General features: G+C 42.2%; 1 protein-coding gene across 2 annotated transcripts in view; it reads left to right on the forward strand.

Moving 5' to 3' along the window:
- Positions 1 to 15311, forward strand: part of ANO2 (anoctamin 2) — a 391756-nt gene that overhangs the window by 266859 nt on the left and 109586 nt on the right. For both annotated transcript variants that reach the window (XM_088478973.1, XM_088478974.1), the window contains 2 exons: positions 6244 to 6396; positions 12164 to 12216. In XM_088478973.1, the coding sequence (XP_088335099.1) occupies positions 6244 to 6396; positions 12164 to 12216 (206 nt within the window). The remainder of the gene's footprint in view (positions 1 to 6243; positions 6397 to 12163; positions 12217 to 15311) is intronic.

Consider the following 15311-nt stretch of genomic DNA (forward strand, 5'->3'; position numbering starts at 1 on the left):
ATAAATAATAATTGTAGCTATGATTAGTAATTTACACATTGAAGGTCATTATGGCACTATGGAGCTAAACTGACAGCTGCCTCTCTGAGAGGTTAGCTTTGCATGGGAAAATCATATAATGCATTAATCCATCCATGTCATATTTACTAATGTATAGATGATAAATGTTGTTAACATACATCCTCATCATATATATTTCATTATAATCAAGCCTAGTATAACACAGTAGGTGAAAATGGTATGCAGTCATACAATGCACAGAATGGTATGCAGTCATACAATGCACAGAACGGTACGCAGTCATACATTGCACAGAACGGTACGCAGTCATACATTGCACAGAACAGTATGCAGTCATACATTGCACAGAACGGTATGCAGTCATACAATGCACAGATCAGTTTGCAGTCATACAATGCACAGAATGGTATGCAGTAATACATTGCACAGAACGGTACGCAGTCATACAATGCACAGAATGGTATGCAGTCATACATTGCACAGAACGGTATGCAGTCATACAATACACAGAACGGTACGCAGTCATACAATGCACAGAACTGTACACAGTCATACAATGCACAGAACGGTACACAGTCATACAATGCACAGAACGGTACGCAGTAATACATTGCACAGAACAGTATGCAGTCATACATTGCACAGAACGGTATGCAGTCATACATTGCACAGAACGGTATGCAGTCATACAATGCACAGAACGGTATGCAGTCATACATTGCACAGAACAGTACGCAGTCATACAATGCACAGAACAGTAAGCAGTCATACATTGCACAGAACGGTACGCAGTCATACAATGCACAGAACAGTATGCAGTCATACAATGCACAGAACTGTATGCAGCCATACATTGCACAGAACTGTATGCAGTCATACATTGCACAGAACGGTATGCAGTCATACAATGCACAGAACGGTATGCAGTCATACAATGCACAGAACGGTATGCAGTCATACATTGCACAGAACAGTACGCAGTCATACAATGCACAGAACAGTACGCAGTCATACAATGCACAGAACAGTATGCAGTCATACAATGCACAGAACGGTACGCAGTCATACATTGCACAGAACGGTACGCAGTCATACAATGCACAGAACAGTATGCAGTCATACAATGCACAGAACTGTATGCAGTCATACATTGCACAGAACTGTATGCAGTCATACATTGCACAGAACGGTATGCAGTCATACAATGCACAGAACGGTATGCAGTCATACAATGCACAGAACGGTATGCAGTCATACATTGCACAGAACAGTACGCAGTCATACAATGCACAGAACAGTACGCAGTCATACAATGCACAGAACAGTACGCAGTCATACAATGCACAGAACTGTATGCAGTCATACATTGCACAGAACTGTATGCAGCCATACATTGCACAGAACTGTATGCAGTCATACATTGCACAGAACGGTATGCAGTCATACAATGCACAGAACGGTATGCAGTCATACAATGCACAGAACGGTATGCAGTCATACATTGCACAGAACAGTACGCAGTCATACAATGCACAGAACAGTACGCAGTCATACAATGCACAGAACAGTATGCAGTCATACAATGCACAGAACGGTACGCAGTCATACATTGCACAGAACGGTACGCAGTCATACAATGCACAGAACAGTATGCAGTCATACAATGCACAGAACTGTATGCAGTCATACATTGCACAGAACTGTATGCAGTCATACATTGCACAGAACGGTATGCAGTCATACAATGCACAGAACGGTATGCAGTCATACAATGCACAGAACGGTATGCAGTCATACATTGCACAGAACAGTACGCAGTCATACAATGCACAGAACAGTACGCAGTCATACAATGCACAGAACAGTACGCAGTCATACAATGCACAGAACTGTATGCAGTCATACATTGCACAGAACTGTATGCAGTCATACATTGCACAGAACGGTATGCAGTCATACATTGCACAGAACGGTATGCAGTAATACATTGCACAGAACAGTATGCAGTCATACATTGCACAGAACGGTATGCAGTCATACAATGCACAGAACGGTACGCAGTCATACATTGCACAGAACAGTACGCAGTCATACAATGCACAGAACAGTATGCAGTCATACATTGCACAGAACGGTACGCAGTCATACAATGCACAGAACAGTATGCAGTCATACAATGCACAGAACTGTATGCAGTCATACATTGCACAGAACTGTATGCAGTCATACATTGCACAGAACGGTATGCAGTAATACATTGCACAGAACAGTATGCAGTCATACATTGCACAGAACGGTATGCAGTCATACATTGCACAGAACGGTATGCAGTCATACAATGCACAGAACGGTATGCAGTCATACATTGCACAGAACAGTACGCAGTCATACAATGCACAGAACAGTACGCAGTCATACATTGCACAGAACGGTACGCAGTCATACAATGCACAGAACAGTATGCAGTCATACAATGCACAGAACTGTATGCAGTCATACATTGCACAGAACTGTATGCAGTCATACATTGCACAGAACGGTATGCAGTCATACAATGCACAGAACGGTATGCAGTCATACAATGCACAGAACGGTATGCAGTCATACATTGCACAGAACAGTACGCAGTCATACACTGCACAGAACAGTACGCAGTCATACAATGCACAGAACAGTACGCAGTCATACTATGCACAGAACGGTACGCAGTCATACAATGCACAGAACTGTATGCAGTCATACATTGCACAGAACTGTATGCAGTCATACATTGCACAGAACGGTATGCAGTCATACAATGCACAGAACGGTATGCAGTCATACAATGCACAGAACGGTATGCAGTCATACATTGCACAGAACGGTATGCAGTCATACAATGCACAGAACGGTATGCAGTCATACATTGCACAGAACGGTACGCAGTCATACAATGCACAGAACGGTATGCAGTCATACATTGCACAGAACGGTACGCAGTCATACAATGCACAGAACGGTATGCAGTCATACATTGCACAGAACAGTACGCAGTCATACATTGCACAGAACGGTATGCAGTCATACAATGCACAGAACGGTATGCAGTCATACAATGCACAGAGCGGTACGCAGTCATACATTGCACAGAACGGAATGCAGTCATACAATGCACAGAGCGGTACGCAGTCATACATTGCACAGAACGGTACGCAGTCATACAATGCACAGAGCGGTACGCAGTCATACATTGCACAGAACGGAATGCAGTCATATAATGAATGCACAGAATGGTACGCAGTCATACATTGCAGGAAATGGTATACAGTCATGCATTCGGAATATCGAATAATGTTGAATATGGTTTCAATGTCATCAACTTGGGGCCTAATTCAGCATGGATCACAATTGCAACAGCATACGCAGATCGGCTGATTGTTGCGTACTGTGCATGCATGCGATGAGACTTGCAAATTCTGAGATTCTCTGAGCTCAGAGCTGCTGTAATTGTGCGTGATGGGCTGATATTCTCAGATGTATATGCAGGACTGCGAGGTATTACGGATGGGAGAAGGCAGTAGTGGGCATTTCTGTGCTGGCTTAGCGGTGGTAGACAGACGTTAGCATATTTGCTCAGATTTATTGCGTGCAATTAGTTACGCAGCTGCGATCACATTTGCAATCTGTGCTGAATCAGACCCTTGGTTCGACATGTTCAAAAAGACATTGACAAATGTTATTAATCTTGTTATGCATGTCTACATTATGTACACACCGGCATTAGTGTTAGTGATGGGCTACAGGTTAGTGCAGGGCTGTAGTTAAGGTTAGGGTTAAGCAGGGCTTAAAGTGGTCCTGGAGAGGTGACGGAACTATGGTTAGGGTTAGATAGTACTGTCGACATTATGAATGTTAAATGTCAAAATTTTAGACCTGATTTACAATCACAAGGTTGACATTCGACTTTCTGAATGTAGACAGTGATTGTCTCACTCGTATATCACACCCGTGAAAACTGGTCTAAGTCTAAACAGACTTTGGTGACTTAATATAACATTAGTATTCCATATAATTAATGTATTAACAGTTTATGTTAATGAATAGTGTAATGAATAGTAAGCACCTTAGTCATTATACTCGTTAAACAATGAATTCAGCAGTATAATAAAAAATGTTTTTAAAATTTGTACTTTTTTAATTAACAAAATTGTTACCGCTTGGAAATAAATCGGGCCTAATTCAGAGTTACAGGTAAAGTGACCGCAATGGCGGAAATAAATGTGGATTTCTATTGGTATTCAGAATCACACGACCCACATCCTTTCGCTGGTGAAAACATCATCATTATCCTCATCGGCATGCTTTGCACCAGCCCTATGCTTAGTGCAAGAGATGCGTCTGATTAGATGGATCACTGCATACAAAGAGAGCAGAAAATTGACATAAATCTAAAGTTTACATTTATTCCCCATCAGCAAAGGGCTATACGTAAAGGCACAGTGCAAATTCCTCTGGCACGTTATTATAGTTTATTTTTTAGTAGAGATGTGCAGACTTGGTTCGGGTTTTCCCACCAAATTCGGATCTTTCCCGCCATATTTCGGATCTCAGAAAGAGGCAAAACATCATCTTTCATGGACAAACATCATCTTTTATGGACTCTTTTTGTCCATGAAATATGACATTATGCCTCTGAGATCTAAAATTTGTCGGGAAAGATCTGAATTGGTGGGAAAAACGAACCGAGCCTGCACATGTCTCTGTTTTAGTTTTTACAAAGAGAAAAAATAAACATTTGAAATGTAATTTTAGTCATTCATTTTTTGGTACCTATCCAGGCATCATATATTCCGCAATCGGCAGATTTGGGTACTAAATTTATTTTCATCCAATCCTTCCCCCCACACATTGATTACTATACTTTCTAAATTTGGTGGCATTTAGACAGCTCTGAATCGGGAAATTTAATTATGATCATGTTGTATAGAGAAAAGAGCAGCTGCATTCTACATAATAGTCTCTGCCATTTTGGGGGGTGTGGATCATTAGGTCTACAGTAAATAGGTAGACAATGGAAGTTAGACAGGCAATAGGTCGACAGGGTCTGAAGGTCAACACACTAAATGTCGACAGGTACTGAAAGTAGACAGTGTCAATATGTCGAAACACAATGTTGACACACAATGTCGACACAGAAATGGTCAACACATGTTTTGTTTTTTTTCTAGCCCTAATCTTTACCCTAACCCTCCCTTCTGGTGCCTAACCCTAACTCTCCAGTAAGTGCCTAACCCTAACTCTCCAGTAAGTGCCTAACCCTGACCCTAAAAAAACTGAAAAACATGCGTCGACCATTTCTATGTCGACCTTATGCGTGTCTACCCATGTCGACCTTCAGTACCCGCCGGCCTTATAAATCGACCTTTAGTGTGTCGACTTTCAGACCCTGTCGACCTTCAGACCCTGCCGACCTATTGCCTGCCTAACTTCCATTGTCTACCCAAACATTGTCTATCTATTTACTGTAGACCTAATGACCGGATACCCATTTTGGGAGTTGGGAGTAGTGACATTGCACACACTTGGCAATGAGATTAATTAATACCATGTGGCCTGTTGTACCACTCCTTCCCCTTTCTCCATGTGCCAAACATCTATAAGGTGCTATATGACAGCTTTAATCAGTTTTTTTTATGTCACTTCCAAGTTCTGCACTACCAGTCCCTATAGATGAGGATGTCATCCCTCCTAATAGGATAAGCAGGGAGAGGGTTTGTGTGTGTGTGTGTGTCGATGCTTTGAAAGGGATGTGGCGTGCCCTGCTCACTTTTATTAAGTATATAATATAATATAATTAGCGTTAAGGTTAATTATATAATAAGGTTAATTATATAATGATGACCAATTGATAATAATAACAACAACGTGAATATTAATGTACTTATAATAACAAAATAAAAAACTTTATCTGACTAAACCACTGATAGTGAAGAACACGTTTCATTTATCTTAAGGTTTTTATATATTGAAATACTTTTTATCTGTGATAAAGGTGGGTGATTATCACTAAAAACTTCAGGATATTAAGATTCAGATTGGGTTGCCCTAACTCATATGCTGTAAGAAAGCTATAGGCTACAGCCTAATGACAATATATTTTTATTGGATTTGTGCATCCCTGTTTTCAATATAAATTGTTTGTATGTACTGACCATTTTTTTTCTCTTTTTTTGTTCTGTTTAGTTATCCAGTTTGGGTTTGTCACCCTATTTGTGGCATCTTTTCCTCTGGCACCCCTATTTGCTCTTCTCAACAACATTATAGAAGTAAGACTTGATGCGAGGAAGTTTGTGGCAGAGTTAAGAAGACCAGATGCTGTTCGAGCTAAAGATATAGGTAACTCAAATTATTAAATGTGTCCTTCAAAAATAAGAATAAGATTCTTGTTACAAAATGACACCATGCTGCATGTTGGTTAGCTGTAATTCCATGGGCCTTTTACTCTTCAGCAGGGGTGGTTATGGATACCCTGAAGGTTATTTACGAAGTGCAGGATTTAAGCACAGTGACAAACCGGTTTGTACCTTTAGAACACCTTTATTCCTGCAAGTGCATGTAGATTATCTCCAAAGCACATGGTTTTATGGAGCAAGATGGAGGCATTTGGGGTAGAACATAAATTTGAAGAGTCAGAAGAGAAAGTTGGGTTGAGTGAGGTTGTTCAAATGATGGAGTAGGGGCAAGGGTGTGTTGTGGAGAAATGCAGAAATTACATTTCTTTTTGTGGAGAAAGATTACTTAAAATGGGATTTAGGGGTCCACAATTATTGGAATGCTCACATTAATTTCTACTCTGTAACAGGAACTTGATTTTTTCCTTCACTAAGTCAGAGCTGACAATCTGCTGGTCATGGGCCTATATTTTATAATGGGTTCCCCTTGTTGCATGTTTCTGGAGAAACAAATTTCCAGGCCCACTACACGCAAAGTAATAAAAATCTGCACACATACACAACATTCTCACCTCTTATAAAGGCAGTTTACATATTCTCTACCTCTCACCATCAGTTTTAGCAGTATTGTGCTAAAACAAGTAGTAATTTTAGAAGAATAATTGAAAGGTCTATTTATGAAAGGAACATTGTTCTTTCATGTTACTTTCACAGTTTTGCACTGTGAGCCTGTGGAGATTGTGGGGTAAATTTACTAAAGTGAGAGATTTTAGAAGTGAGTTTTAAAAGTGACGTTGCCCATAGCAACCAATCAGATTCTAGCTATTATCTTCTAGAAGGTGCTATTAAAATGTTAAGTAGAATCTGATTGGTTGCTATGGGCAACATCACTTTTAAAACTCACTTCTAAAAACTCTCACTTTAGTAAACTTACCCCTGTGTATCTTCCAAGAGTGGATGGTAAGCCTGGAACTTATGTGACCTGGGTGGATCATATAGGTGTCCCACTGAAAAACCAAGATGTTTATTGGTGCTCATTGGTTGCACATTGCAAATGAGGTCCATTGTATGCAGGCAATAGGTCCAATACATCGGTGTCATTTCAAATGTCAAAAGTCCCATTGAATGATTTCCACCTATAAAACTTTTGACCAATGCGTTACGACCAGGAGTTTAACTAGAAATATGTAAACTAGGGGTGTGCACCGGCCACTTTTCGTGTTTTGTGTTTTGGTTTTGGATCTGGATCTTTCTTCGTGTTTTGGATCTGGATTGGTTTTGCCAAAACCACCCTTCCGTGTTTTGGGTTCTGGGTTTTGTGTTTTGGATCTGTATTTTTTTTTTAAAAAGCATAAAAACAGCTAAAATCACAGAATTTGTGGGTTTTTCTGCTCCTATGCTATTATTAACCTCAATAACCTTAATTTCCACTCATTTCCAGTCTATTCTGAACACCTCACACCTCACAATAGTGTTTTTATGTCCAAAAGGTTGCACCGAGGTAGCTGGATGACTATGCTAAGCGACACGAGTGGGCGGCACAAACACGTGGTCCATCTAGGAGTGACACTGCAGTGGCCAGCTTGTTTTGTGGGGGCCCAAACAAACCAATCATTTCAGCACCAGGGTCTGCCACACGACTGTGGCTGAAATGATTGGTTTGTTTGGGCCCCCACAAAACAAGCTGGCAATTAATCTGTCCCTGCACAAACTGGCTCTACGGAGGCAAGATGTCGTCCTCATCCTCCTCATCCACCGATTCCTCACCCTCTTCAGTGTTGTGTAATCCTCATCCTCACAGACTATTAACTCGTCCCCGCTGGAATCCACCACCACAGGTCCCTCTGTACGTTCTGGAGGCTGGTCTCCCTGGAAGAATTGGTAATTCATTTTTATGAACATCATCTCCACATTTTGTGGAAGCAGCCTCCTACGCCTTTCGCTGACAAGGTTCCCGGCTGCACTAAACACTCTTTCAGAGTACACACTGGAGGGGGGGCAACTCAGATAAAATAGAGCCAGTTTGTACAGGGGCCTCCAAATTGCCTCTTTTTCCTGCAAGTACAGGTACGGACTGTCTGACATGCCTACTTGGATGCTGTCACCGATGTAATCCTCCACCATTCTGTCAATGGTGACAGTATCATATGCAGTGACAGTAGACATGTCAGAAATTGTTGCCAGGTCCTTCAGTCCAGACCAGATGTCCAAACTTGGTCCTGCCTGCCCTGCATCACCGCCAGCGGGTTGCTTAGGATACCTAAGTTTTTTTCCTGGCAGACCCAGTTGTGGGAGAAAATGAAGAAGGAGCTGTTGACGTATCACGTTCCGCTTCAGCTGACAGTGTTTTCACCAGCAGGTCTTTGCACCTCTTCAGGCTTGTGTCGGCCGGAAAGAGAGACACCACATAGGCTTTAAACCTAGGATCGAGCACGGTGGCCAAAATGTAGTGGTTTGATTTCAACAGATTGACCACCCTGGAATCCTGGCAAAGCGAATGAAGGGCTTCATCCACAAGTCCCACATGCCAAGCGGAATCGCTCCGTCTTAGCTCCTCCTTCACTTTCTCCAGATGCTTCTGCAAAAGCCTGATGAGGGGAATGACCTGACTCAAGCTGGCTGTGTCTGAACTGACTTCACGTGTGGCAAGTTCGAAGGGTTGGAGAACCTTGCACAACACGGAAATCATTCTCCACTGCGCTTGAGTCAGGTGCATAACCCCTCCTTTGCCTATGTCATAGGTGGATGTATAGGCTTGAATGGCCTTTTGCTGCAACTCCATCCTCTGAAGCATATAGAGGGTTGAGTTCCAACGCGTCACAACCTCTTGCTTCAGGTAATGGCAGGGCAGGTTCAAGAGTGTTTGCTGGTGCTCCAGTCTTCGGCACGCAGTCGCTGAATAGCGAAAGTGGCCAGAAATTTTTCGGGCCACCCAAAGCGTCTCCTGCACACCCCTGTCGCTTTTTAGAAAATTCTGCACCACCAAGTTTATTGTGTTAGCAAAACATGGGACGTGCTGGAATTTGCCCAGATGTAATGCCCGCACAATATTGGTGGCATTGTCAGATATCACAAATCCCCAGGAGAGTCTAAGTGGGGTAAGCCACTGGGCGATGATTTCCCTCAGTTTCTCTAAGAGGTTGTCGGCGGTGTGCCTCTTACTGAAACCGGTGATACACAGCGTAGCCTGCCTTGGAGCGAGCTGGCGTTTCTGAGATGCTGCTACTGGTGACACTGCTGTTGTTGCTGCGTAAGGTGATACATCTACCCAGTGGGCTGTCACAGTCATATAGTCCTTAGTCTGCCCTGTTCCACTTGTCCACATGTCCGTGGTTAAGTGGACATTGGGTACAACCGCATTTTTCAGGACACTGAGGACACTTTTTCTGACGTTTCTGTACACTCGGTATCGCCTGCCTAGTGAAGTGGAATCTAGACGGGATTTGGAACCGGGGACACACTGCCTCCACCAATTGTCTAAATCCCACTGCACTAATGGCAGATCTCTGGGATGATGAACAACTCCCAGTAGCAGCAACAGCACTAGGAGGAAGTGGTTCTTGATCTTTCCCTATTTTATTTTTATCGGAGAAAGTTTGGTCCTCCATTTATGTTATATTGATATATACGTGCGGCTAAGGCGCACACAAACACAGAAAATTATTTTTTATTTTTGTTGGAGACTAGTGCACTTTGTGGGTTACACCACCCTTTAAGAAATGAGCCAGCCGGCCCTTTACTTATGGGACACAGGCGCACGCTTGGCACTGCTCTTTTGTTGATGCACGTGCAGCCACAGTGCAAACAATTCACAGACACAGAAATATTTTTTTATTTGGTTTGGAGTGCACTTTGGGGGTTACAGCACCCTTTAACGGTCAAGCCAGCCGACCCTTTACTTATGACACAGGCGCACGCTTGGCGCTACTTTGTTGATGCACGTGCGGCTACTGCGCACACAATTCACAAACACAAAAATATATATATTTTTTTTTTTTTGGAGTGCAATTTGGGGGTTACAGCACCCTTTAATGGACATGCCAGCCGGCCCTTTACTTATGGGACACAGGCGCACGCTTGGCGCTGCTCCTTTGTTGATGCACGTGCAGCCACAGTGCACACAATTCACAGACACAGAAAATATTTTTTAATTTGCTTTGGAGTGCGCTTTGGGGGTTACAGCCAGCCGGCCGTTTACTTCTGACACAGGCGCACGCTTGGCGCTACTTTGTTGATGCACGTGCGGCTACTGCGCACACAATTCACAAACATAGAAAACATTTATTTTTTTTGCACTTGGGGGGAGCACCCCTGATGGACAGAGCACCCCCTGGACAACACTACAGCACCCCTTTAGGACTGGGACACTGCACAGGACTTTGGAGTGGACACAGCCCCTATGGACAACTGACTGCACAACACAGTCCAGCCAGCCCCTATGGACTTTGGAGGAGTGGACACAGCCCCTATGGACAATAGCAGCACAGCACAACACAGCCAGCCCCTATGGACTTTGGAGGAGTGGACACAGCCCCTATGGACAACAGCAGCACAGCACAACACTACTCTGCACTACACTACACTACACTACACAGCCCAGCCAGCCCTAACTCCCACCCTCCCTCTTCACTATCCACAGCCTACTGAGAAAATGGCGCCGACCCGGGTACCTTATAGAGAATCCAAAACCCGCGAGACCCGGAAGGCGGGATGATGACGTTTTGCCTCGATTTCAGATCCGAGTCAGGCGGGAAAAGTCGAGCCTGACTCGGATCGGCCTCGGATCGGGGGGGTTCGGATTTCAGAAATCCGAACCCGCTCACCCCTAATGTAACTCCCCAGTCAAATATGCTACTTTTCTGGTTATAGAGCTGTGAATTTTACGTTTGTTCCATATATTAATTTACATTATTAACTCATTAGTCCATTTGTTCACATAATTCTAGTTTGACCTGTTGAACCAGTAAAGGACTTTACTAGCTTTGAGCTGTTTTTATGTCACACTATTTTTATGCTAGTGAACACTTTGCCCATGTCATAGTAAAAGGACAGAAATGATCAGTAGTATCCATTGAACATCATATTTCTACGAATGGTATTTAATTTTACGTCCTGTTCTCTTTTTTTATTTCACAAATTTTTCGAAGGACAGCCCGAATCCAACGGAATGCAGAACTTTTGCTCATGTCTATTATAATGCAGTAGGCGCTTGCAGTCGCAAACCATTGAGTGGGGGTCGGTGTAAGCGCAGCGGAGAGCAATTTGGGCTTTCAGCTCCATTACAGTGGAACTGAAAACCGAAACGGGCTCAGTTGTGCATGCATGAAGAGTTAGAAGACCAGAGTGAATGGACCACACAACGCCGGGTCCACCTCACCGCCAAGCCCCGTAGCAGTTGCATTGGCTGTTAGTTGCACTGCTGCAAGAAGTTGAAGAACCCTGATGTACTGTACACATTGCATATTGATATGAGGCTCCTCTGAAAAGGGTGCAGGAAATCTATGTTGTCAAACACATCCCTATAAAGGTTCATACATCAAAGTTGTCATACATCACAGTTGCTTAATGACAATCGGAACAATTACGGACATTTTACAGCCAAAATATCACAAATTGCTCATAGAGAATCTTAAATTGTTCTTAGTGTATTTAACACTTGGTGATATATTGGAACTAAACAACCAAATACATATTTTTTTGTTATTTTCTAGGAATTTGGTACAACATTTTGAGCGGAATTGGTAAATTTTCAGTCATTATAAATGTAAGTATATTCTCATTGGCTTTGAAAGAACATTTTAATATTCTTTAAGGTTATTCTTTAAGGTTAATTTGCATTAGTTTAAGGAGAACTTATTTTGCTGTATGAAGCACTTTACATTAAGTAATTTGCTAGGAATATAATTTTAAATGGTAATTACTGGAGCTGCAGACAAATGTAAATTTTTGGGAGTGAAATTTTAACACCTTGTAATTTATAAGGATTAAATCTAATTAGTGCATATGTATGATTATCTTAATGAAGATAACTATGTATGTTAATTTTGTATTAATTGTTATAATTGTCTCCGGAAGATTGAAGGGTCAAATAATGTAAACACTAATTAGCTGATGCTGTTATAATTATAGAACATCTGCATAGTTAATATTTCAGAAGACTACCATGCTTTACGTTACAGGAACAGAATCAGGGGACTTCTATCAGTGTCAGGATATTTCTTTGGTCCTGGTACTAGTCGGGGCCACGGCCATAAGCTAGAAAAACTGGGGCTGTCTTTACATGCTATAGGGGTGTGGCCATACTAGAGGCGTGGCTGGACTCCCTGTTAGGCCCAGGTGCTTTTACCTGTCTCCACCCCCTTGGCATCCCAGTGCTAGTACTACTAGGGGGCTATTTAAAGTGATTGAAAGAATGATGCTTCTGTCTTACTGCACTACACATTGAACCAGCTACTCTATTTACTGTATATTGAACACCCTTTGTGTAATGGATTAAAATCTTCTGCTGAACTGTCCATTAACAAACATTTCAACCTTCCAGTGGTGTAAAGATAATTTTCACTGGCATTAAAACAGCAGAGGAAAATGACTAGTAATCAGTAGCCATTTTCTACGTAACAATGTTGGACAAATTGAAAATGGTCACATTAAGTTTCACTGGAAAAAAATGTTTAAAAAAGGTAGCATTAAAAACACGCATCAATGTTTAATAGGCAAAAAATGTATATATATATATTAATCAAATTTGAAGAACTGACTTTTATTTGGGTGAAAAAAATAAGCATTATTAAATGTGGACTGCAACATGTGTAATTAGATAAAAAAAATGTTAGATGCTTTTTCAAGGAGTAAATTATGCAGAAAAGTTTTTTTTAAAAAGTGTTAAATTGTTATGTTAATAACGCTTCTTAATACAGTAGGTGCATAGTTAGTGTATGTTTTATTGTCACACATCTCAGTGTCACTATGATTTGTGTCATTCCTCCAGCATCACAACAAATAGTGATTGTTGTATAGGTGCATTTTCCCACATCAGTACAATTACCAATGCTGTGTAATTACCCTTCCCATTTGGTGAACACTGTATATCCACAATCACGGGTGCAGAGAAAGGATGGGGGCTTGGGTAATTATGCCACCAAAAAGGAGTGGCCTCGCCCAGAGGTGTAACCGATGGTCTGTTACCATACGTGGCCAAGCCCCCTTGAACAGGCGCCTGCCTGATCTCTTAACGACCTTGGTTATAACACCAACATCTGTACAGTTAGTGAGAGCTTCATAGTCACCTTTCCCAACATCTGTACAGTTACTAAGTGCTGCATAGTCACCTTTCCCAACATCTGTACAGTTACTAAGTGCTGCATAGTCACCTTTCCCAACATCTGAACAGTTACTAAGTGCTGCATAGTCACCTTTCCCAACATCTGTACAGTTAGTAAGTGCTGCACACTTACCTTTCCCAACATCTGTACAGTTAGTAAGTGCTGCATAGTCACCTTTCCCAACATCTGAACAGTTACTAAGTGCTGCATAGTCACCTTTCCCAACATCTGTACAGTTAGTAAGTGCTGCATAGTCACCTTTCCCAACATCTGTACAGTTAGTAAGTGCTTCATAGTCACCTTTCCCAACATCTGTACAGTTAATAAGGGCTTCATAGTCACCTTTCCCAACATCTGTACAGTTAGTAAGTGCTGCATAGTCACCATCCCAACAGCTGTACAGTTAGTGAGTGCTGCATAGTCACCATCCGAACATCTGTACAGTTAGTGAGTGCTGCATAGTCACCTTTCCCAACATCTGTACAGTTAGGAAGTGCTGCATAGTCACCTTTCCCAACATCTGTACAGTCACTGAGTGCTGCATAGTCACCTTTCCCAACATCTGTGCAGTTAGTGAGTGCTTCATAGTCACCTTTCCCAACATCTGTACAGTTAATAAGGGCTTCATAGTCACCTTTCCCAACATCTGTACAGTTAGTAAGTGCTGCATAGTCACCATCCCAACAGCTGTACAGTTAGTGAGTGCTGCATAGTCACCATCCGAACATCTGTACAGTTAGTGAGTGCTGCATAGTCACCTTTCCCAACATCTGTACAGTCACTGAGTGCTGCATAGTCACCTTACCCAACATCTGTGCAGTTAGTAAGTGCTGCATAGTCACCATCCCAACAGCTGTACAGTTAGTGAGTGCTGCATAGTCACCATCCGAACATCTGTACAGTTAGTGAGTGCTGCATAGTCACCTTTCCCAACATCTGTACAGTCACTGAGTGCTTCATAGTCACCTTTCCCAACATCTGTACAGTTAGTAAGTGCTGCATAGTCACCATCCCAACAGCTGTACAGTTAGTGAGTGCTGCATAGTCACCATCCGAACATCTGTACAGTTAGTGAGTGCTGCATAGTCACCTTTCCCAACATCTGTACAGTCACTGAGTGCTTCATAGTCACCTTTCCCAACATCTGTACAGTTAATAAGGGCTTCATAGTCACCTTTCCCAACATCTGTACAGTTAGTGAGTGCTGCATAGTCACCATCCCAACATCTGTACAGATAGTGAGTGCTGCATAGTCACCTTTCCCAACATCTGTACAGTTAGTGAGTGCTGCACACTTACCTTTCCCAACATCTGAACAGTTACTAAATGCTGCATAGTCACCTTTCCCAACACCTTACAGTTAGTGAGTGCTGCATAGTCACCTTTCCCAACATCTGTACAGTTAGTAAGTGCTGCATAGTCACCTTTCCCAACATCTGTACAGTTAGTAAGTGCTTCATAGTCACCTTTCCCAACATCTGTACAGTTAATAAGGGCTTCATAGTCACCTTTCCCAACATCTGTACAGTTAGTAAGT

The sequence above is a fragment of the Taudactylus pleione genome, unplaced genomic scaffold, assembly GCF_031769625.1.
Source record: "Taudactylus pleione unplaced genomic scaffold, aTauple2 ptg000225l, whole genome shotgun sequence".
Lineage (NCBI taxonomy): Eukaryota > Metazoa > Chordata > Amphibia > Anura > Myobatrachidae > Taudactylus > Taudactylus pleione.